This window comes from Oreochromis aureus, linkage group 2 (assembly GCF_013358895.1).
Source record: "Oreochromis aureus strain Israel breed Guangdong linkage group 2, ZZ_aureus, whole genome shotgun sequence".
NCBI classification, from domain to species: domain Eukaryota; kingdom Metazoa; phylum Chordata; class Actinopteri; order Cichliformes; family Cichlidae; genus Oreochromis; species Oreochromis aureus.
In genome coordinates this window covers 12,385,945-12,408,779 of record NC_052943.1, presented here as the reverse complement: position 1 = coordinate 12,408,779, position 22,835 = coordinate 12,385,945, and the positions used below count along the sequence as shown (strand labels likewise).

The window sequence follows — 22,835 nt, the reverse complement described above, 5'->3', positions numbered from 1 at the left end:
TTAACGGAAGGGGGAAAAGTGAAAAAGAAAATACTGAAGTATTCATTTTATATTTCGTGAGGTTAGTTTTGATAATGAAACAATTGTATTTTGCATTTTTACCAAAGTAAATTGTATTTATTTACCTGAAAAAGTCGAGCATGTAAAGCAAGAATCCGCTGTTTTGTACATGTTACAAATACAAATAATAAAGTTTATAAAGCACAGAAATTACTGCAAAGGCGGACACTGGATTCCTACCTGCAGAGTAGAAGCTGCTGAGTCACTAGTGTCTGTCAGCCCTGTCCCTCTCGGTATGCTGGACACAATGTACCTGGAGCCCTTTGGCAGAGGCTGTCTAACCACCAGCTTTCCTTTCCTGGTCTCTGCTAGAAACAGACTGTACCAGTAGGCATCGTTGGAGACCAGAGTGGAGTCTGCGATGGTGGAGTTTCTCTCACTGATCACACTGTTCCTGGAGGGAGGAGCTGCTTTGCTGGGCTTGGGTTTCTGACACTTGATTACGATGGTGACCAATATGGTGATGAGCAGCAGAAATGACACCGAACCCAGACCGATGACCAAATACAGGTTGATGTCTGAGAAGATGTCATATTCCAGAGGCTCCTCAGTCATGTCAGAATAGGCTTTAACAGCAGTCTCCATTGTGGTCAGTTTGATGGTGACTGTAGCAGAGAGAGCAGGCTCTCCATTGTCCTTGGCTACAACAACAAGCCTCTGGTGGCGTGGATCTCTGTAACTGAACATCCTCATAGTCCGGATCTCTCCATTGTATTGGTCCAGACTGAACAAGGTGGCGTCAGTTACTTGTAGAAACTGGTAGGTGATCCGAGAGTTGTGCACAGAGTCTGTATCTAAGGCTATCACCTTTGCAACCAGGGAACCTTTATCAGTGGATCTGGGGATCTTTTCCTCCACCACAGAGCCGTGTGCACGCCACGGAGACACAATAACCGGAGCATTGTCGTTCTGGTCCACAATAATGATGTGGACGGTCACGTTACTGCTGAGAGGAGGAGATCCAGAGTCTCTGGCCTCGATGTGGAACAGAAACTCCTTCTCGATCTCATAATCAAAGGTTTTGAGTGCGTAAAGATTACCGTTCTCTGGATTGATGGAGAACAGCATAGACATGGAGGTGTTGGCTATCTCCTTCTCTATTATGAAATAAACTAGATACTGGTTTTCATGGAGGTCTGGGTCAAAGGCAGTGAGTGAGCTGAGCAAGGCCCCAGGTGCGTTATTCTCCATGACACGTATAGTATAAAATGACTGGGGGAACTGTGGGACATTGTCATTAACATCCAGCAGCTCTAAAGTCATAGTTTCATTGTCAGATAAAGGAGGAGAGCCTCTGTCTGTCACAGTGAAAGTGATGTCATATTCTGGCACCTTCTCACGGTCCAACGGCTCCGACACTACTAATTCATAATAGTTATCAGAGGACTCCCTCAGTTTGAAAGGCATATTATCTGGAATATGAAGATCAACTATTCCATTATCACCTGAATCTTTATCACCGATACTAACTACAGCTATCACTGTGTCCAACTCGATGTTTTCAGTCACTGGACTCTGAAATGATTTAATTGATATTTCTGGGTGATTATCATTCATGTCTTCCACTAGAATCTTTATGGTACATTGTCCTGTTAAACTGGTGGCTCCTTTATCAGCAGCTATAACTTCCATATCATAAATCCTGAAATCTTCGTAGTTCAGCATTCCCTTAACTGTAATTTCACCAGTGGCAGGATTCAGGTTAAATGTTTCCTGTGTTTTTTCTGACGTATATAAACTGTATGAATATGATATATCCGAATTTAATCCTTCATCTAAGTCTGTTGCATTAAGATCAACAACAAGACTTCCAGTCGGAGAGTTTTCCATTACTTTTACACTCAGATTGTCTTTTTCAAAGGCGGGTGCGTTATCATTTGTATCTAAAACTCGTACAATAACACTGGCAGTGCCAGAACGAGCAGGTGTTCCTCCATCTACAGCTGTGAGTATCAAATTATGAACAGCCTGCTGCTCTCGATCTAATGTCTGTTTTAATATCAAATCCGCAAACTTTGATCCATCTCTTCCGGTCTGAACTTCAATTGTAAATTGTTCACTTTCACTTAAATGGTACGTTTTCACTGAATTACTGCCCACATCAGGATCAACGGCATTGCTCAAAGAGAATCTTTCTCCTGTAGGCGTTGATTCAGATATGTCCAAGTGTATAGTCTCTCGTCGAAATTGCGGGGCGTTGTCGTTCATGTCAAGAATTTCTACTTCCATGTTAAATATTCGTACTGGATTTTCTAGTATTACCTCTAATCGTAGATAGCAAGACGTTGAGGACTTGGTCGTGCAAATATGTTCCCTGTCGATCTTTTCAACAACATACAGCTCACCAGTCTCTTTGTTCACATCCAGGTATTTTTTGTTTGCGATGATATCAAGACGCATCTTCCTCTGATTCAGTGTTTTAACATCCAGGCTGAGATCGGTGGCGAGATTAGCCACGACGGATCCTTCTTTCAATTCTTCTGGTATTGAATAATGAGTCGCTGAGGCCGATGTGTATCGAACAAAAGAGAAAATAACAGCAAGCAGCACATACCTCTTATGGAACCCCATTGTTCTGGAAACCCGTCTTTTAAGTGAGTTAATTGCTCTTCGAACGATCAAGTATATGATTCCAGCAATATTCAGTTTTGATATTCTGTCTTTCATCACAGGCAAACAGGCATTTCAATATCGACCTTTTCCTTGTCAAAATAATGCCAGCGCCCCACGGAGGGGACCTTCAGCACTACGGAGCTGTCCGCTTGCTCATCTCTTTTCTCAGTCCACCACGGTGTTCTTACATGACGTCCGTGTGTCGGCTTTTTACTTATAGAATAGCGCCACCCCTTTGATTTTACAAGATCTTGCTAACTACGTTGAACATGATATGCCAAAAAATTATTTTCGATTCATACTTTTTTCATGTATGTATGCAGTGCGGACCGTAAACAACCAGGCCTTGCTATATATATATCACAACTAATGAGGTGGGATCACTTGGGTTAAATTCGTTTATTCCCTTTCAGTGGGCTTAAATTTGGTAATTTTGAAAATTACATTCATAGTTAATACAAAGTTTATGCGTGCAAATTGTTACATCCAATCGCTTCAAAAATGTAACAGTGGAAACGACATGTCACTGAAAATGTGCAGATTATTTGCAAATATAATTCACTTAAGATTATTTACTTTTCCACTTATTATCCTGTGTTCTATGGGTTTCTAGTTATTCATGTTGGTGACCCTTTAGATAAAGCAGTGAGTCACTCCTGTTTTTTTGTTAACACTAATCAGTACCAAGTATTAAATTAAATATATATTTTTTAGAAAAGTCTTATTCACCCCTATTGAAGAAACATGATTAAAAAAAACGTATTTATTGCAGTTATTAATTTCTTCGTTGTATATTAGGTTGTGCATGCGACACCTTTGCCTCCTGGACGGTTTTGAAAGTTTATGTGAATTCACTGAAACTAAGTTATGCATGAACACGAGTTAATAAAACAATAATAATAGTTCATTTAGAAAAATTAGGAGAATAGTTCAAAATATTACGTTTGCAATGCATCTGAAAATGGTACCTCATGATAATTTCTTAGATTTTAGAATAATTCACTAGAATGTTTTAATAAATGAAGGCAAGGGTTAAAAGAAAAAATATAATAAAAACTTAATATTTATATGTTATTGTGTAAATAAAATAGCATATCTTTGCATTAAATTCCTACCTGCAGAGTAGAAGCTGCTGAGTCACTAGTATCTGTCAGTCCTGTCCCTCTCGGTATGCTGGACACAATGTACCTGGAGCCCTTTGGCAGAGGCTGTCTAACCACCAGCTTTCCTTTCCTGGTCTCTGCTAGAAACAGACTGTACCAGTAGGCATCGTTGGAGACCAGAGTGGAGTCTGCGATGGTGGAGTTCCTCTCACTGATCACACTGTTCCTGGAGGGAGGAGCTGCTTTGCTGGGCTTGGGTTTCTGACACTTGATCACAATGGTGACCAATATGGTGATGAGCAGCAGAAATGACACCGAGCCCAGACCGATGACCAAATACAGGTTGATGTCTGAGAAGATGTCATATTCCAAAGGCTCCTCAGTCATGTCAGAGTAGGCTTTAACAGCAGTCTCCATTGTGGTCAGCTTGATGGTGACTGTAGCAGAGAGAGCAGGCTCTCCATTGTCCTTGGCTACAACAACAAGCCTCTGGTGGCGTGGATCTCTGTAACTGAACATCCTCATAGTCCGGATCTCTCCATTGTATTGGTCCAGACTGAACAAGGTGGCGTCAGTCACTTGTAGAAACTGGTAGGTGATCCGAGAGTTGTGCACAGAGTCTGTATCTAAGGCTATCACCTTGGCAACCAGGGAACCTTTATCAGTGGATCTGGGGATCTTTTCCTCCACCACAGAGCCCTGTGCACGCCACGGAGACACAATAACCGGAGCATTGTCGTTCTGGTCCACAATAATGATGTGGACGGTCACGTTACTGCTGAGAGGAGGAGAGCCAGAGTCTCTGGCCTCGATGTGGAACAGAAACTCCTTCTCGATCTCATAATCAAAGGTTTTGAGTGCGTAAAGATTACCGTTCTCTGGATTGATGGAGAACAGCATGGACATGGAGGTGTTGGCTATCTCCTTCTCTATTATGAAATAAACTAGATACTGGTTTTCATGGAGGTCAGGGTCAAAGGCAGTGAGTGAGCTGAGCAAGGCCCCAGGTGCATTATTCTCCATGACACGTATAGTATAAAATGACTGGGGGAACTGTGGGACATTGTCATTAACATCCAGCAGCTCTAAAGTCATAGTTTCATTGTCAGATAAAGGAGGAGAGCCTCTGTCTGTCACAGTGAAAGTGATGTCATATTCTGGCACCTTCTCACGGTCCAACGGCTCCGACACTACTAATTCATAATAGTTATCAGAGGACTCCCTCAGTTTGAAAGGCATATTATCTGGAACATGAAGATCAACTATTCCATTATCACCTGAATCTTTATCACCGATACTAACTACAGCTATCACTGTGTCCAACTCGATGTTTTCAGTCACTGGACTCTGAAATGATTTAATTGATATTTCTGGGTGATTATCATTCATGTCTTCTACTAGAATCTTTATGGTGCATTGCCCTGATAAACTGTTCGCTCCTTTGTCAGCAGCTATAACTTCCATATCATAAATCCTGAAATCTTCATAGTTCAGCATTCCCTTAACTGTAATTTCACCAGTGGCAGGATTCAGATTAAATGTCTCCTGTGTTTTTTCTGACGTATATAAACTGTATGAATATGATATATCCGAATTTAATCCTTCATCTAAATCTGTTGCATTAAGATCAACAACAAGACTTCCAATCGGAGAGTTTTCCATTATTTTTACATTATAGATTGATTGATCAAATATAGGTGGATTGTCATTTGTGTCTAAAACATGAACAATAACACTGGCAGTGCCAGAACGAGCAGGTGTTCCTCCATCTACAGCTGTGAGTATCAAATTATGAACAGCCTGCTGCTCTCGATCTAATGTCTGTTTTAATATCAAATCCGCAAACTTCGACCCATCTCTTCCGGTCTGAACTTCAATTGTAAATTGTTCACTTTCACTTAAATGGTACGTTTTCACTGAATTACTGCCCACATCAGGATCAACGGCATTGCTCAAAGAGAATCTTTCTCCTGTCGGCGTTGATTCAGATATGTCCAAGTGTATGGCGTCTCTTCGGAATTGTGGGGCGTTGTCGTTTATATCCAAAATTTCCAGTTCAATATTAAATATTCTCAAAGGATTTTCTAGTATTACTTCCATTTTTAAGTAACACACCGTCAGCGTTTTTGTACAAAGATATTCCCTGTCAATCTTCTCAACAACATACAGCTCACCAGTCTCTTTGTTCACATCCAGATATTTTTTGTTGGCGATAAGATCAAGCCGCATCTTCCTCTTACCGAGTGATTTAACGTCTAGGCTGAGATCAGTAGCAAGGTTAGCAACAACTGACCCTTCCTTCATTTCTTCGGGTATGGAGTAATGAGTCACTGAGGCCCATACGCTATATACAGAACTAAAAATAACGGCGAGCAGCACATACCTCTTAAATGAACTCATTGTTTCGTGGGACCCGTTTTTTCCCGTTATTTAAGGGTTCACTGCAATTCAAAAGATATACTGTATGTGTGGAGCAGTTTTCAGTATTTCTCTTCCCTCCTTGATTAAAAAATATGCAGCCGATTCACTCCCAGCTATATCCCAGGGTAAAATGACCAAGACGGGTTTAACAGGGGTGTTTCGGGACCTGGAAACTGTCGCTTCTCTTACTACACGCAATAATGGCGACGACACACAGTCATGACGTTATGGTCTGAGCTGTTCCTGACCAAACAGCGCCACCTTTTGGATTTTATAATGTTTTGAAATGCTTGGCATGAAGATAAGTTATAAATATTTTAATGTCTTTCTTGTATTGTCAGGTGTGACTGATTGACTCCAGGTGCTTTTTAAGATAATGAAAAGGTTTGTTCATGACCTCGCTTATTTTTGTTAATTACCTCCCACAAATAAAAGAGACAATTGATGAGAAACCATCGATGTCAATAATTGGGGGAAAAAAGAAGAAAAACATATCTGTTGATTATATTCTTACCTGCAGAGTAGAAGCTGCTGAGTCACTAGTGTCTGTCAGTCCTGTCCCTCTCGGTATGCTGGACACAATGTACCTGGAGCCCTTTGGCAGAGGCTGTCTAACCACCAGCTTTCCTTTCCTGGTCTCTGCTAGAAACAGACTGTACCAGTAGGCATCGTTGGAGACCAGAGTGGAGTCTGCAATGGTGGAGTTCCTCTCACTGATCACACTGTTCCTGGAGGGAGGAGCTGCTTTGCTGGGCTTGGGTTTCTGACACTTGATCACGATGGTGACCAATATGGTGATGAGCAGCAGAAATGACACCGAGCCCAGACCGATGACCAAATACAGGTTGATGTCTGAGAAGATGTCATATTCCAGAGGCTCCTCAGTCATGTCAGAGTAGGCTTTAACAGCAGTCTCCATTGTGGTCAGCTTGATGGTGACTGTAGCAGAGAGAGCAGGCTCTCCATTGTCCTTGGCAACAACAACCAGTCTCTGGTGGCGTGGATCTCTGTAACTGAACATCCTCATAGTCCGGATCTCTCCGTTGTATTGATCCAGACTGAACAAGGTGGCGTCAGTCACTTGTAGAAACTGGTAGGTGATCCGAGAATTGTGCACAGAGTCTATATCTAAGGCTATCACCTTGGCAATCAGGGATCCTTTATCAGTGGATCTGGGGATCTGTTCCTCCACCACAGAGCCGTGTGCACGCCACGGAGACACAATAACTGGAGCATTGTCGTTCTGGTCCACAATAATGATGTGGACAGTCACGTTACTGCTGAGAGGAGGAGAGCCAGAGTCTCTGGCCTCAATGTGGAACAGAAACTCCTTCTCAATCTCATAATCAAAGGTTTTGAGTGCGTAAAGATTACCGTTCTCTGGATTGATGGAGAACAGCATGGACATTGAGGTGTTGGCTATCTCCTTCTCTATTATGAAATAAACTAGATACTGGTTTTCATGGAGGTCAGGGTCAAAGGCAGTGAGTGAGCTGAGCAAGGCCCCAGGTGCGTTATTCTCCATGACACGTATAGTATAAAATGACTGGGGGAACTGTGGGACATTATCATTAACATCCAGCAGCTCTAAAGTCATAGTTTCATTGTCAGATAAAGGAGGAGAGCCTCTGTCTGTCACAGTGAAAGTGATGTCATATTCTGGCACCTTCTCACGGTCTAATGTCTCTGACACTACTAATTCATAATAGTTATCAGAGGACTCCCTCAGTTTGAAAGGCATATTATCTGGAATATGAAGATCAACTATTCCATTTTCACCTGAATCTTTATCACTGACACTAACTACAGCTATCACTGTGTCCAACTCGATGTTTTCAGTCACTGGACTCTGAAATGATTTAATTGATATTTCTGGGTGATTATCATTCATGTCTTCTACTAGAATCTTTATGGTACATTGTCCTGTTAAACTGCTGGCTCCTTTATCAGTAGCTATAACTTCCATATCATAAATCCTGAAATCTTCATAGTTCAGTATTCCCTTAACTGTAACTTCACCAGTGGCAGGATTCAGATTAAATGTTTCCTGTGTTTTTTCTGACGTATATAAACTGTATGAATATGTTATATCAGAATTTGACCCTTCATCTAAGTCTGTCGCACTGAGACGAATAACAAGACTTCCAATCGGTGAATTTTCCATTACCTTTAAATTCAGATTGTCTTTATCAAAGGCCGGTGCGTTATCATTTGTATCTAAAACTCGTACAATAACACTGGCAGTGCCAGAACGAGCAGGTGTTCCTCCATCTATAGCTGTGAGTATCAAATTATGCACAGGCTGGTCCTCTCTGTCTAAAGTCTTTTTCAAGATCAAATCCGCAAACTTCGATCCATCTCGTCCGGTCTGAACTTCTATATTAAAACATTCACTTTCACTCAAATGATATGTTTTCACTGAATTGGATCCGACATCAGGATCGACTGCATTACTCAGAGAAAATCTTTCTCCTCTTGCCGTCGCTTCAGATATATCTAAATGTATGGCGTCTCTTCGAAATTGTGGGGCGTTGTCGTTCATATCAAGAATTTCTACTTCTATATTAAATATTCTTACTGGGTTATCTAGTATAACCTCTAATTTTAGATAGCAAGACGCTAATGACTTTGTAGGGCAAATATGCTCCCTGTCGATTTTCTCTACAACATACAGCTCACCAGTCTCTTTGTTTAGGTCTAAATATTTCTTGTTCGCGATGATATCAAGACGCATCTTCCTCTGATTCAGTGTTTTCACATCCAGCCCGAGGTCGGTGGCAAGATTAGCCACGACGGATCCTTCTTTCATTTCTTCTGGTATTGAATAATGAGCCACAGAGGCCGATGTGTACCGAGCAAAAGAAAAATAATAGCGAGGATCACGTACCTCTCGTAAGACTCCATTGTTCTGGAAAGCCGTCTTGTATGGGAGTTCATCATACTTCAAACGATATAATGTTTGTTTCTAGAAATATTCATTTAAAAAATTCCCTGTTTCTTCTGAGCCAAAGACACATTTTATGAATTCCAAAGCACATTTTAACCTAAATCAAGGCCAGCGCGTTTCACAACGGAGTTTCAGCACCACGACGCTGTCCGCTTGCTTCTAAACGTGCCAAGACCATCACGCTTTTCTGCTTTTATGTTCTTTGCTTTGCAATTTACTGATAGAACAGCGCCACCCTGAGATTTTGTCAGTCTTTGAGCCGCAATGAACACCATACGTCTTCAAATTATCCTTGATTTTCGTTGGTTTTGCATATATTTATGTTTTTGATACACACTGACTTGGGTACCGTTAATTATGGTCCCAAAACATAAAAAGTGACGTTTACTAAATGTAATGAGTTCAAATTGATTATTGCTGAAAAAACAATCAAATTTCAGACACAATCCACCAGTCAAAGCAATGAATATTAATGACCTCACGATTTCTACATTATAAAACGAGATATTACTAAAATGCTGCAGACGATTTTCAAATATGGTAGCACTCTGAGTTATCATTAACTTTCTATAATGTCTCATTATAGATCTAATGATTCTCTACGCATTTCTTTGTGACCATGGTACTTTAGTGATCTGGTCGCTCTTTACCACTGATAAATACAAATTATTAGAGATAATAAATTACTCAATTGTATTAATCATAAATGCACGAGTTGCCAATATTACATATACAGAATGCACAGGAAAAATATTGAAAATACATGATATTACATTTTATTTACACAAAAACAAGAACACGGAGGAAATGGCTGTAAAGAATGCCCACAGCCAGATAAGTTAGTTTAGATTAAGGTACTCTAACAACATGAAGATAACGGCGCACCTAAAACTGATTGTTAAATGAGGAAAACAACTGTGCTAACAGTACTAACATAAAAGTATATAAGAATCAATAAACGTGAACAATTCATGAAGAAGTTAAGCTTTGTGGATCCTGAATACTGCATTTCTTTTATTAAATATACTTTATTCATACTGCTATTACAACGCAGGTTTTTAGATTGTTCTTTTAACTGCAGACTTGACTTTTGAGGACAAGACCTGAACACAATTAAAAGCTGCTAAATCATGATGATGGATTATTGCTATGTTGGTTATGTACTAAATAGTGCATTTGATAGTGGTACCTCATGATAATTTCTGAGATTTTAGAATAATTCACTGAATTTTTTTGTGGATTAAGTTAAAGGGGAAAATTAAAAAAAAAAAAAAAAAGATAATTAATTTAAATGTATTAGTTATGTAGATAAAATACCATATATGTATATCAAATTCCTACCTGCAGAGTAGAAGCTGCTGAGTCACTAGTATCTGTCAGCCCTGTCCCTCTCGGTATGCTGGACACAATGTACCTGGAGCCCTTTGGCAGAGGCTGTCTAACCACCAGCTTTCCTTTCCTGGTCTCTGCTAGAAACAGACTGTACCAGTAGGCATCATTGGAGACCAGAGTGGAGTCTGCGATGGTGGAGTTCCTCTCACTGATCACACTGTTCCTGGAGGGAGGAGCTGCTTTGCTGGGCTTGGGTTTCTGACACTTGATCACGATGGTGACCAATATGGTGATGAGCAGCAGAAATGACACCGAGCCCAGACCGATGACCAAATACAGGTTGATGTCTGAGAAGATGTCATATTCCAGAGGCTCCTCAGTCATGTCAGAGTAGGCTTTAACAGCAGTCTCCATTGTGGTCAGCTTGATGGTGACTGTAGCAGAGAGAGCAGGCTCTCCATTGTCCTTGGCAACAACAACAAGCCTCTGGTGGCGTGGATCTCTGTAACTGAACATCCTCATAGTCCGGATCTCTCCATTGTATTGGTCCAGACTGAACAAGGTGGCGTCAGTCACCTGTAGAAACTGGTAGGTGATCCGAGAGTTGTGCACAGAGTCAGTGTCTAAAGCTATCACCTTGGCAACCAGGGAACCTTTATCAGTGGATCTGGGGATCTTTTCCTCCACCACAGAGCCCTGTGCACGCCACGGAGACACAATAACCGGAGCATTGTCGTTCTGGTCCACAATAATGATGTGGACGGTCACGTTACTGCTGAGAGGAGGAGAGCCAGAGTCTCTGGCCTCGATGTGGAACAGAAACTCTTTCTCAATCTCATAATCAAAGGTTTTGAGTGCGTAAAGATTACCGTTCTCTGGATTGATGGAGAACAGCATAGACATGGATGTGTTGGCTATCTCCTTCTCTATTATGAAATAAACTAGATACTGGTTTTCATGGAGGTCTGGGTCAAAGGCAGTGAGTGAGCTGAGCAAGGCCCCAGGTGCGTTATTCTCCATGACACGTATAGTATAAAATGACTGGGGGAACTGTGGGACATTATCATTAACATCCAGCAGCTCTAAAGTCATAGTTTCATTGTCAGATAAAGGAGGAGAGCCTCTGTCTGTCACAGTGAAAGTGATGTCATATTCTGGCACCTTCTCACGGTCTAATGTCTCTGACACTACTAATTCATAATAGTTATCAGAGGACTCCCTCAGTTTGAAAGGCATATTATCTGGAATATGAAGATCAACTATTCCATTTTCACCTGAATCTTTATCACTGACACTAACTACAGCTATCACTGTGTCCAACTCGATGTTTTCAGTCACTGGACTCTGAAATGATTTAATTGATATTTCTGGGTGATTATCATTCATGTCTTCTACTAGAATCTTTATGGTACATTGTCCTGTTAAACTGCTGGCTCCTTTATCAGTAGCTATAACTTCCATATCATAAATCCTGAAATCTTCATAGTTCAGTATTCCTTAACTGTAACTTCACCAGTGGCAGGATTCAGATTAAATGTTTCCTGTGTTTTTTCTGACGTATATAAACTGTATGAATATGTTATATCAGAATTTGACCCTTCATCTAAGTCTGTCGCACTGAGACGAATAACAAGACTTCCAATCGGTGAATTTTCCATTACCTTTAAATTCAGATTGTCTTTATCAAAGGCCGGTGCGTTATCATTTGTATCTAAAACTCGTACAATAACACTGGCAGTGCCAGAACGAGCAGGTGTTCCTCCATCTATAGCTGTGAGTATCAAATTATGCACAGGCTGGTCCTCTCTGTCTAAAGTCTTTTCAAGATCAAATCCGCAAACTTCGATCCATCTCGTCCGGTCTGAACTTCTATATTAAAACATTCACTTTCACTCAAATGATATGTTTTCACTGAATTGGATCCGACATCAGGATCGACTGCATTACTCAGAGAAAATCTTTCTCCTCTTGCCGTCGCTTCAGATATATCTAAATGTATGGCGTCTCTTCGAAATTGTGGGGCGTTGTCGTTCATATCAAGAATTTCTACTTCTATATTAAATATTCTTACTGGGTTATCTAGTATAACCTCTAATTTTAGATAGCAAGACGCTAATGACTTTGTAGGGCAAATATGCTCCCTGTCGATTTTCTCTACAACATACAGCTCACCAGTCTCTTTGTTTAGGTCTAAATATTTCTTGTTCGCGATGATATCAAGACGCATCTTCCTCTGATTCAGTGTTTTCACATCCAGCCCGAGGTCGGTGGCAAGATTAGCCACGACGGATCCTTCTTTCATTTCTTCTGGTATTGAATAATGAGCCACAGAGGCCGATGTGTACCGAGCAAAAGAAAAAATAATAGCGAGGATCACGTACCTCTCGTAAGACTCCATTGTTCTGGAAAGCCGTCTTGTATGGGAGTTCATCATACTTCAAACGATATAATGTTTGTTTCTAGAAATATTCATTTAAAAAAATTCCCTGTTTCTTCTGAGCCAAAGACACATTTTATGAATTCCAAAGCACATTTTAACCTAAATCAAGGCCAGCGCGTTTCACAACGGAGTTTCAGCACCACGACGCTGTCCGCTTGCTTCTAAACGTGCCAAGACCATCACGCTTTTCTGCTTTTATGTTCTTTGCTTTGCAATTTACTGATAGAACAGCGCCACCCCTGAGATTTTGTCAGTCTTTGAGCCGCAATGAACACCATACGTCTTCAAATTATCCTTGATTTTCGTTGGTTTTTGCATATATTTATGTTTTTGATACACACTGACTTGGGTACCGTTAATTATGGTCCCAAAACATAAAAAGTGACGTTTACTAAATGTAATGAGTTCAAATTGATTATTGCTGAAAAAACAATCAAATTTCAGACACAATCCACCAGTCAAAGCAATGAATATTAATGACCTCACGATTTCTACATTATAAAACGAGATATTACTAAAATGCTGCAGACGATTTTCAAATATGGTAGCACTCTGAGTTATCATTAACTTTCTATAATGTCTCATTATAGATCTAATGATTCTCTACGCATTTCTTTGTGACCATGGTACTTTAGTGATCTGGTCGCTCTTTACCACTGATAAATACAAATTATTAGAGATAATAAATTACTCAATTGTATTAATCATAAATGCACGAGTTGCCAATATTACATATACAGAATGCACAGGAAAAATATTGAAAATACATGATATTACATTTTATTTACACAAAAACAAGAACACGGAGGAAATGGCTGTAAAGAATGCCCACAGCCAGATAAGTTAGTTTAGATTAAGGTACTCTAACAACATGAAGATAACGGCGCACCTAAAACTGATTGTTAAATGAGGAAAACAACTGTGCTAACAGTACTAACATAAAAGTATATAAGAATCAATAAACGTGAACAATTCATGAAGAAGTTAAGCTTTGTGGATCCTGAATACTGCATTTCTTTTATTAAATATACTTTATTCATACTGCCAGCGCCGTAGCTCCGCAAACGCACATAACGCACACTGCGTAGGGCACCAAATGGCCGGTAGGGCACCAAAAAATCAGGGTAAAAAAAAAAAAAAAAGTAAACCATATTAATACTATAAATATCATATGCATTAATATGGTTAAACAATACAAAAGCAACATAAAACAATTTTCCCGAGAAAAGGGGTGAATCTGCTTTGTGCCCTGTCTCCAGTCTCCTCCTGGTGCCCCCGCCCCCACTCCCAGTGGTCTGTTCTATAATGCCTCAATTCGGTATTGGTAAACACCTGTTTGAACATGGCCTCGAAACGGCAACAGGAGTCGGGAGCGGAGAAAAGAAAGAAGAAGAGGAAGCGTGATGAAACTCAGGCGTCGCTTGCCGGTAAGGCAATGTTTAAATAATAACAATAAAAAGTTCATTATTGTAGCCCTTGCTTGCACGCTCATGTCCGTCAACTCTGTGATAGCTCCTGTTAGCAGTGTTCATACTGTGTTAACAAATGTTGCAAATGATTGATGTTGGGTAGTTTGTTTACGTTGTGGATATGAATATAGAATGGACTACTAAAAGCAACTCATCATGGTCACTCAATTGACGGTTTTCAGATAACGTTAGCAATCGTGAGACTAGCATTTCCCTCCTCAGGTTGCTAGCTGGCTAACGTCATGCATGCTACTGATTAACCTTAACTTTGGGATAGGTCAGTGATGCAGTCAAGTATTATTATCAGATTAGACAAGATTACTTTGTATGTTGCTGCATTTCAGGATATCTATAAAGACGCATATCTTATTTATGCGGCATAAATAAGATATAGGTTTCATATTACAGTGTAATATGAAACCTATATCTTCCAGTAATATAGATTTCCTACTTTAGCATTTATATCAAATTATGTACAGCATGTTTATATTGCCATTTGCCATTATGAAAATCTATACATGTAAAATATAGTTAGTAATTTTTAAATGTACCAGTGACTTACTTAATTTATTAGTCTTATAATGCAATTTTTCGTAGAGCCTACTGTAGATTCAAAATTGTATTTCTGTAAAATCCCTGAATATTTTCTCTTGTATGCAGGGTCAATGCTTAAATATGTTCAAGGAGGATCTCAAGGACAGGATGAACCATCCAGTAGTAGTGCCATCCCTGGACATCAACCACCAGCCATTGTAGACCCTGCAACAATCCCTAGCCAAGAAGAACAAGAACCATCAACCACCAGTTCAGGTACAGTTCCATACACAAGTACCACTGAGAGTCCTGTCACTGAGAGACTATCAGAAAGTGACACTGTGGAGACATGTGTGCCCCTTCAACCGATCCTGCTCTTTGGCCAGCTCACATTGTAGATGCTGATCGTGTTGAAATTGTGCGGAGAGGTCCTTTTAATGTCAGCTCTGATTTTAATTTTCCAAAGGGGCCTGAGTATTTATTTGTAACAGTATTTTTAACCTCCTTTAACCTTATTTATTTGTTTAACTGTCATGTTTGTTGTTATTTAATTAAACAAATTCCACTGAGAAATTCAAAAGTATTAATGTTTTTTTTTTTTTTTTTTAAGTGGCGGGGGGGGCACCATAAAGCATTTGTGCTTAGGGCACCCAAATGGCTAGCAACGGCCCTGCATACTGCTATTACAACGCAGGTTTTTAGATTGTTCTTTTAACTGCAGACTTGACTTTTGAGGACAAGACCTGAACACAATTAAAAGCTGCTAAATCATGATGATGGATTATTGCTATGTTGGTTATGTACTAAATAGTGCATTTGATAGTGGTACCTCATGATAATTTCTGAGATTTTAGAATAATTCACTGAATTTTTTGTGGATTAAGTTAAAGGGAAAATTAAAAAAAAAAAAAAAAAGATAATTAATTTAAATGTATTAGTTATGTAGATAAAATACCATATATGTATATCAAATTCCTACCTGCAGAGTAGAAGCTGCTGAGTCACTAGTATCTGTCAGCCCTGTCCCTCTCGGTATGCTGGACACAATGTACCTGGAGCCCTTTGGCAGAGGCTGTCTAACCACCAGCTTTCCTTTCCTGGTCTCTGCTAGAAACAGACTGTACCAGTAGGCATCATTGGAGACCAGAGTGGAGTCTGCGATGGTGGAGTTCCTCTCACTGATCACACTGTTCCTGGAGGAGGAGCTGCTTTGCTGGGCTTGGGTTTCTGACACTTGATCACGATGGTGACCAATATGGTGATGAGCAGCAGAAATGACACCGAGCCCAGACCGATGACCAAATACAGGTTGATGTCTGAGAAGATGTCATATTCCAGAGGCTCCTCAGTCATGTCAGAGTAGGCTTTAACAGCAGTCTCCATTGTGGTCAGCTTGATGGTGACTGTAGCAGAGAGAGCAGGCTCTCCATTGTCCTTGGCAACAACAACAAGCCTCTGGTGGCGTGGATCTCTGTAACTGAACATCCTCATAGTCCGGATCTCTCCATTGTATTGGTCCAGACTGAACAAGGTGGCGTCAGTCACCTGTAGAAACTGGTAGGTGATCCGAGAGTTGTGCACAGAGTCAGTGTCTAAAGCTATCACCTTGGCAACCAGGGAACCTTTATCAGTGGATCTGGGGATCTTTTCCTCCACCACAGAGCCCTGTGCACGCCACGGAGACACAATAACCGGAGCATTGTCGTTCTGGTCCACAATAATGATGTGGACGGTCACGTTACTGCTGAGAGGAGGAGAGCCAGAGTCTCTGGCCTCGATGTGGAACAGAAACTCTTTCTCAATCTCATAATCAAAGGTTTTGAGTGCGTAAAGATTACCGTTCTCTGGATTGATGGAGAACAGCATAGACATGGATGTGTTGGCTATCTCCTTCTCTATTATGAAATAAACTAGATACTGGTTTTCATGGAGGTCTGGGTCAAAGGCAGTGAGTGAGCTGAGCAAGGCCCCAGGTGCGTTATTCTCCATGACACGTATAGTATAAAATGACTGGGGGAACTGTGGGACATTGTCATTAACATCCAGCAGCTCTAGACTCATAGTTTCATTGTCAGATAAAGGAGGAGAGCCTCTGTCTGTCACAGTGAAAGTGATGTCATATTCTGGCACCTTCTCACGGTCCAACGGCTCCGACACTACTAATTCATAATAGTTATCAGAGGACTCCCTCAGTTTGAAAGGCATTTTATCTGGAATACGAAGATCAACTATTCCATTATCACCTGAATCTTTATCACTGACACTAACTACAACTATCACTGTTTCTAACTCGATGTTTTCAGTCACTGGACTCTGAAATGATTTAATTGATATTTCTGGGTGATTATCATTCATGTCTTCTACTAGAATCTTTATGGTACATTGCCCTGATAAACTGTTCGCTCCTTTATCAGTAGCTATAACTTCCATATCATAAATCCTGAAATCTTCATAGTTCAGCATTCCCTTAACTGTAATTTCACCAGTGGCAGGATTCAGATTAAATGTTTCCTGTGTTTTTTCTGACGTATATAAACTGTATGAATATGTTATATCAGAATTTGACCCTTCATCTAAGTCTGTTGCATTAAGATCAATAACAAGACTTCCAATCGGAGAGTTTTCCAATATTTTAACACTAAGATTTTCTTTTTCAAAGGTAGGTGGATTGTCATTTGTGTCCAGAACATGAACAATAACACTGGCAGTGCCAGAACGAGCAGGTGTTCCTCCATCTACAGCTGTGAGTATCAAATTATGAACAGCCTGCTGCTCTCGATCTAATGTCTGTTTTAAAATCAAATCCGCAAACTTCGTTCCATCTCTTCCGGTCTGAACTTCTATATTAAAATATTCACTTTCACTCAAATGATATGTTTTCACTGAATTGGACCCGACATCAGGATCGACTGCATTACTCAGAGAAAATCTTTCTCCTCTTGCCGTCGCTTCAGATATATCTAAATGTATGGCGTCTCTTCGAAATTGTGGGGCGTTGTCGTTCATATCAAGAATTTCTACTTCTATATTAAATATTCGTAAAGGGTTTTCTAATATAACCTCCAGTCTAAGATAGCAAGACGCTGACGACTTGGTGGTGCAAATATTTTCCCTGTCAATCTTCTCAACAACATACAGCTCACCAGTCTCTTTGTTCACATCCAGATATTTCTTGTTCGCGATGATATCAAGACGCATCTTCCTCTGATTCAGTGATTTAACATCCAGACTGAGATCGGTGGCGAGATTAGCCACGACGGATCCTTCTTTGATTTCTTCGGGCATCGAATAATGAGTTACTGAACCCGATATCTGATCCACGATCGAAAACAGAAGAGCAATGAACAGCACGTACCATTTCTCTGACTCCATTGTTACGAGGAACCCTTTGTTGTTCACGGACTTGCAGCAGTTTAAACGATATTCTTTACTTTCCAATAATATAAAAATTTCCTGTACCAGATTTGACGACAAATATTTTCACACAAAAATTTTCCCGCTATGTTGTTCCCGCAGTAAAATGGCCATACGTCTTTTCGCAGTGCACTTTCAGCACCACTGAGTTGTCTGGTCGTATCCCGACTTCCACGGTTAATGCTGGTTACGTTCGTAGTTCGACTTTTTACTAACGGAACAGCGACACCGATGATATTTAATATTATATCAGAGATTTGAATGTTTCCCCGAATATTCTTTAATAAATTTCAATTTGAAAATGTATAAAATCAATAAATATAATTTATATATATATATAGTACAAAAAATAAAAGGTGCATTTAGAGATACTATTAATGAGCTTAAATAAAAGTAAATCACTCCTGAACTTTTAAATCGTGAAAGGAGTCTACTCTATATGATGAATGAATAATGAATATAAAAAAATCATCAACATAAATACAAGTATCGACGCTGAACTCTCACCTGCAGAGTAGAAGCTGCTGAGTCACTAGTGTCTGTCAGCCCTGTCCCTCTCGGTATGCTGGACACAATGTACCTGGAGCCCTTTGGCAGAGGCTGTCTAACCACCAGCTTTCCTTTCCTGGTCTCTGCTAGAAACAGACTGTACCAGTAGGCATCGTTGGAGACCAGAGTGGAGTCTGCGATGGTGGAGTTCCTCTCACTGATCACACTGTTCCTGGAGGGAGGAGCTGCTTTGCTGGGCTTGGGTTTCTGACACTTGATCACGATGGTGACCAATATGGTGATGAGCAGCAGAAATGACACCGAGCCCAGACCGATGACCAAATACAGGTTGATGTCTGAGAAGATGTCATATTCCAGAGGCTCCTCAGTCATGTCAGAGTAGGCTTTAACAGCAGTCTCCATTGTGGTCAGCTTGATGGTGACTGTAGCAGAGAGAGCAGGCTCTCCATTGTCCTTGGCTACAACAACCAGTCTCTGGTGGCGTGGATCTCTGTAACTGAACATCCTCATAGTCCGGATCTCTCCATTGTATTGGTCCAGACTGAACAAGGTGGCGTCAGTCACTTGTAGAAACTGGTAGGTGATCCGAGAGTTGTGCACTGAGTCTATATCTAAGGCTATCACCTTGGCAACCAGGGATCCTTTATCAGTGGATCTGGGGATCTTTTCCTCCACCACAGAGCCCTGTGCACGCCAAGGAGACACAATAACTGGAGCATTGTCGTTCTGGTCCACAATAATGATGTGGACGGTCACGTTACTGCTGAGAGGAGGAGAGCCAGAGTCTCTGGCCTCGATGTGGAACAGAAACTCCTTCTCGATCTCATAATCAAAGGTTTTGAGCGCGTAAAGATTACCGTTCTCTGGATTGATGGAGAACAGCATAGACATGGAGGTGTTGGCTATCTCCTTCTCTATTATGAAATAAACTAGATACTGGTTTTCATGGAGGTCTGGGTCAAAGGCAGTGAGTGAGCTGAGCAAGGCCCCAGGTGCGTTATTCTCCATGACACGTATAGTATAAAATGACTGGGGGAACTGTGGCGCGTTGTCATTAACATCGAGCAGATGGACAGTTATTGTTTCATTATCAGATAAAGGTGGCGTCCCTGCGTCTGTTACAATTAGAGTAATGTCATATTCAGGTACTGTTTCGCGATCTAAAGGCTCGGACACAATGAGCTTGTAATGCATCGGTCGATCTGAAGATGTATTAATTGTAAAGGGCATGGGTCGATGTATACTTAAGCTTACTTTTCCGTTATCTCCCGTGTCTCTATCACTTATGTCTACAAGTGCAATAACACTTCCTACTGCTACGTTCTCCTCCACTGTGTTTTTAACAGACTGTATGATGATTTCCGGATAATTATCATTCATGTCCTTCACATTAACGACCACTTTGCACTGACCAAGCAAAGGATGCGTGCCTTTATCTCTGGCCTCGATGTGCATCTCATAGAATTTCATATCTTCATAGTCTATAGTTCCTTTCACAGTTATCTCTCCAGTGTTATGATTCAGTGAAAATACCTCTTGTGTTTTCTCCGACGTGTAAAGTGTGAATGAGTACACAATCTCTGAATTCAAACCCTCGTCAAGGTCCGAGGCGTTGAGCTTCATCACTAAGGTCCCTATTGGGGTGTTTTCCGTCATGTTAATTGTATAAGTCTGCTTATCAAACCGTGGGGGATTATCGTTTGTGTCCTGTACTCTTACAATAATATTAGCAGTGCCAGAGCGCACCGGGACACCGCCATCCACTGCAGTCAGTATTAAATTATGAACAGCAGTCTGTTCTCTATCCAACGATTTGGTCAACACCAAGTCTACATACTGAGTTCCGTCGCTACCTGTCTGAATTTCGATTGTGAAGTGTTCACTAACACTGAGTTTGTACGTTTTAATTGTATTTATACCGACATCTGGATCCACGCCGTTGGGGAGGGAGAACCTTTCGCCCGGCGTTGCAGATTCTGAAACGTCGAGTTCTACTCTGTCCCGTCGGAAATGTGGAGCGTTATCGTTTATGTCCGTTATTCCAAGCTCGATGTTGAAGATACGTAAGGGGCTTTCTATGATCACATCGAGCTTTAAAAAGCAGGACGCGGGTTTCGCCGGACAAAGATATTCCCTGTCCATTTTTTCTACGATGTACAGTTCGCCCGTCTTTTTGTTAAAATCCAGGTATTTTTTGTTGGAAAAAATATCAAGTTTTACCTCTCGTTGCGCCAAACCTCCAGGCTCAAGTCCCAGATCTGCAGCCAGATTAGCCACAACAGATCCCCTTTCCTTCTCCTCGGGTATGGAGTACCGTGTCACCGACAAAGCGGGTGGCCATGTTGCACACAAGACAAAGACGGCAATGCAAAATCTCATCCTTTCCTTTGCAGGAAAAAAATAAGCCAGATCCTAAAAGCCGTTTTATGTCTGTGATTCTTAAGATTTCACAGAATATCTTTGCAAAAAAAAAATCCAGAAAAACAATAGAGATGAATGAATTAAGGTTCTGTGTGTAAATAATCATAAGCGCCCATTTAAGAAAGCAGTGTCCTTTGCCTTTACAAATGGGTGTGTCATGATTTCAGAGAAGCAGAGGTAGTGTGCTCTAGTGGTCAACAGTGACACCGTGTGATACACGCTGAACATAGTGTATTGAATTTTTCAGCTCTGAAATCAGCTTTGTGGCCTCGCAAGGCAGTGACGCACGGAATGACATCCCCAAACACACACACAGGCGTACGAGCAGCACTGCGTGCTTTATCCTGAAAACATCTCTCATTCATCAGGCATGTCTTCAAAAGCCAGTTCTTTGTTTGTTTTATAATAGTAAAGTATTAATTTCAAATATTAGTCTTTATAACAAGGGAAAAAATCATGGAGGATAAAACAATCTACTATCTGTAAGTTAGCATGTCTTTATTTTATTTACATGCCACTAGATGATTTAAAACAGCTGTATGCAACAGCTCCTACATTACTGAGGTATATGATTGTATAATAAAGTCATAACCCTTTCTAGCTTTCTGTGCCTTTATACACAAGCCTGTTAATGCTGTTAATACTTGACACCAGCCTACTACTGCCCTAAGCTGGCAAATGACCTGTGCTTATGCTACTTTACAGTTTGTAGTTTGTGACTTTTATTTCCATTCACTTTTATATTAATTTTTAAAAGTTTAAAACATGTTTTGTTTTGTTTTGCCTGTAATATGGAAACAGTCAAGAAATCCGCATGTAGTTGGTCTCTACAACATAGCAGCCAAATTGTAGTGAAAGATAGAGAGCATGTGTCAGAGTTTACTGCAGCTGCCTTAGCAAAATCTGTCACCATGCAATTTGTCTCCTTTTAGATTACTGTTTTGTCAAAGTTCTTGACAAAAAGGTGAACTAAGGTCAGCTTTTTACCTCCCACCACTGGCTGTGTATGTGAAATGTTTCCACACAGTTATCATGCACCGTTATGTTCCTGATTTCAGTCTGACTGTTGTACTCTGCAAGCCAGAGTACAAGCTGCAATCCACAGACAGATCTTACTGATGGAAAAAATATGTTATGCAATGTTCTAATTAGTGTGAGCTCTATGATAGTCAAGGATACACTCAGTACACTTAGTGCCTGGAAGTATGCCTGGGCTGCAATAAAATTATTATCTGCTCATTAAAATACACTCATAACTGTTCTTGTGAGAAGCCTGTAGAAGGAAAGGTGTTATTGTGCAATAGTTTTAAGGCAAAGGAGGCTGGGATTGATAAAATGTAATAAAAAGCTCACTGGCGACTTCCACGGTATATGGATGGATGGATCATCATGTTCACAGAAGAGAGAGAGAGCTACACATCACCGGCCTGGGTATTGTGGTTTACCTTCTGTACTGCTACTGGATTACATCACAGTTTACAATAAGACACTTACTGACACCGTCACTTTATCAATGCTGGTCATCATGCCCTTTTGCTGCTAAAGTATTTATACCTATATCTATACCTACA

The 22,835-nt window shown here is 40.6% G+C and overlaps 3 protein-coding genes and 3 pseudogenes across 3 annotated transcripts; all 6 read right to left on the bottom strand.

Annotated features, from left to right (window-relative positions):
- Window positions 1-210: 210 nt before the first annotated feature.
- On the bottom strand, window positions 211-2,705 carry LOC116336032 (protocadherin alpha-C2-like). The gene has a single exon (XM_039597981.1). It carries the CDS (start codon window positions 2,629-2,631, stop codon window positions 211-213), a length of 2,421 nt encoding a protein of 806 aa, XP_039453915.1. The 5' UTR covers window positions 2,632-2,705.
- A 1,071-nt stretch (window positions 2,706-3,776) lies between these two features.
- On the bottom strand, window positions 3,777-6,365 carry LOC116336031 (protocadherin alpha-C2-like). Its single transcript, XM_039597975.1, has one exon. The coding sequence runs from the start codon at window positions 6,174-6,176 to the stop codon at window positions 3,777-3,779; it is 2,400 nt and encodes a 799-aa protein (XP_039453909.1). The 5' UTR covers window positions 6,177-6,365.
- A 334-nt stretch (window positions 6,366-6,699) lies between these two features.
- Window positions 6,700-9,101, bottom strand: LOC120432854 (annotated as a pseudogene).
- Window positions 9,102-10,473: 1,372 nt separating this feature from the next.
- Window positions 10,474-13,138, bottom strand: LOC120432788 (annotated as a pseudogene).
- Window positions 13,139-15,886: 2,748 nt separating this feature from the next.
- LOC116336030 lies at window positions 15,887-18,471 on the bottom strand (annotated as a pseudogene).
- A 333-nt stretch (window positions 18,472-18,804) lies between these two features.
- LOC116336029 (protocadherin alpha-C2-like) lies at window positions 18,805-22,322 on the bottom strand. Its single transcript, XM_039597961.1, has one exon. The coding sequence runs from the start codon at window positions 21,220-21,222 to the stop codon at window positions 18,805-18,807; it is 2,418 nt and encodes an 805-aa protein (XP_039453895.1). The 5' UTR covers window positions 21,223-22,322.
- Window positions 22,323-22,835: the final 513 nt, after the last annotated feature.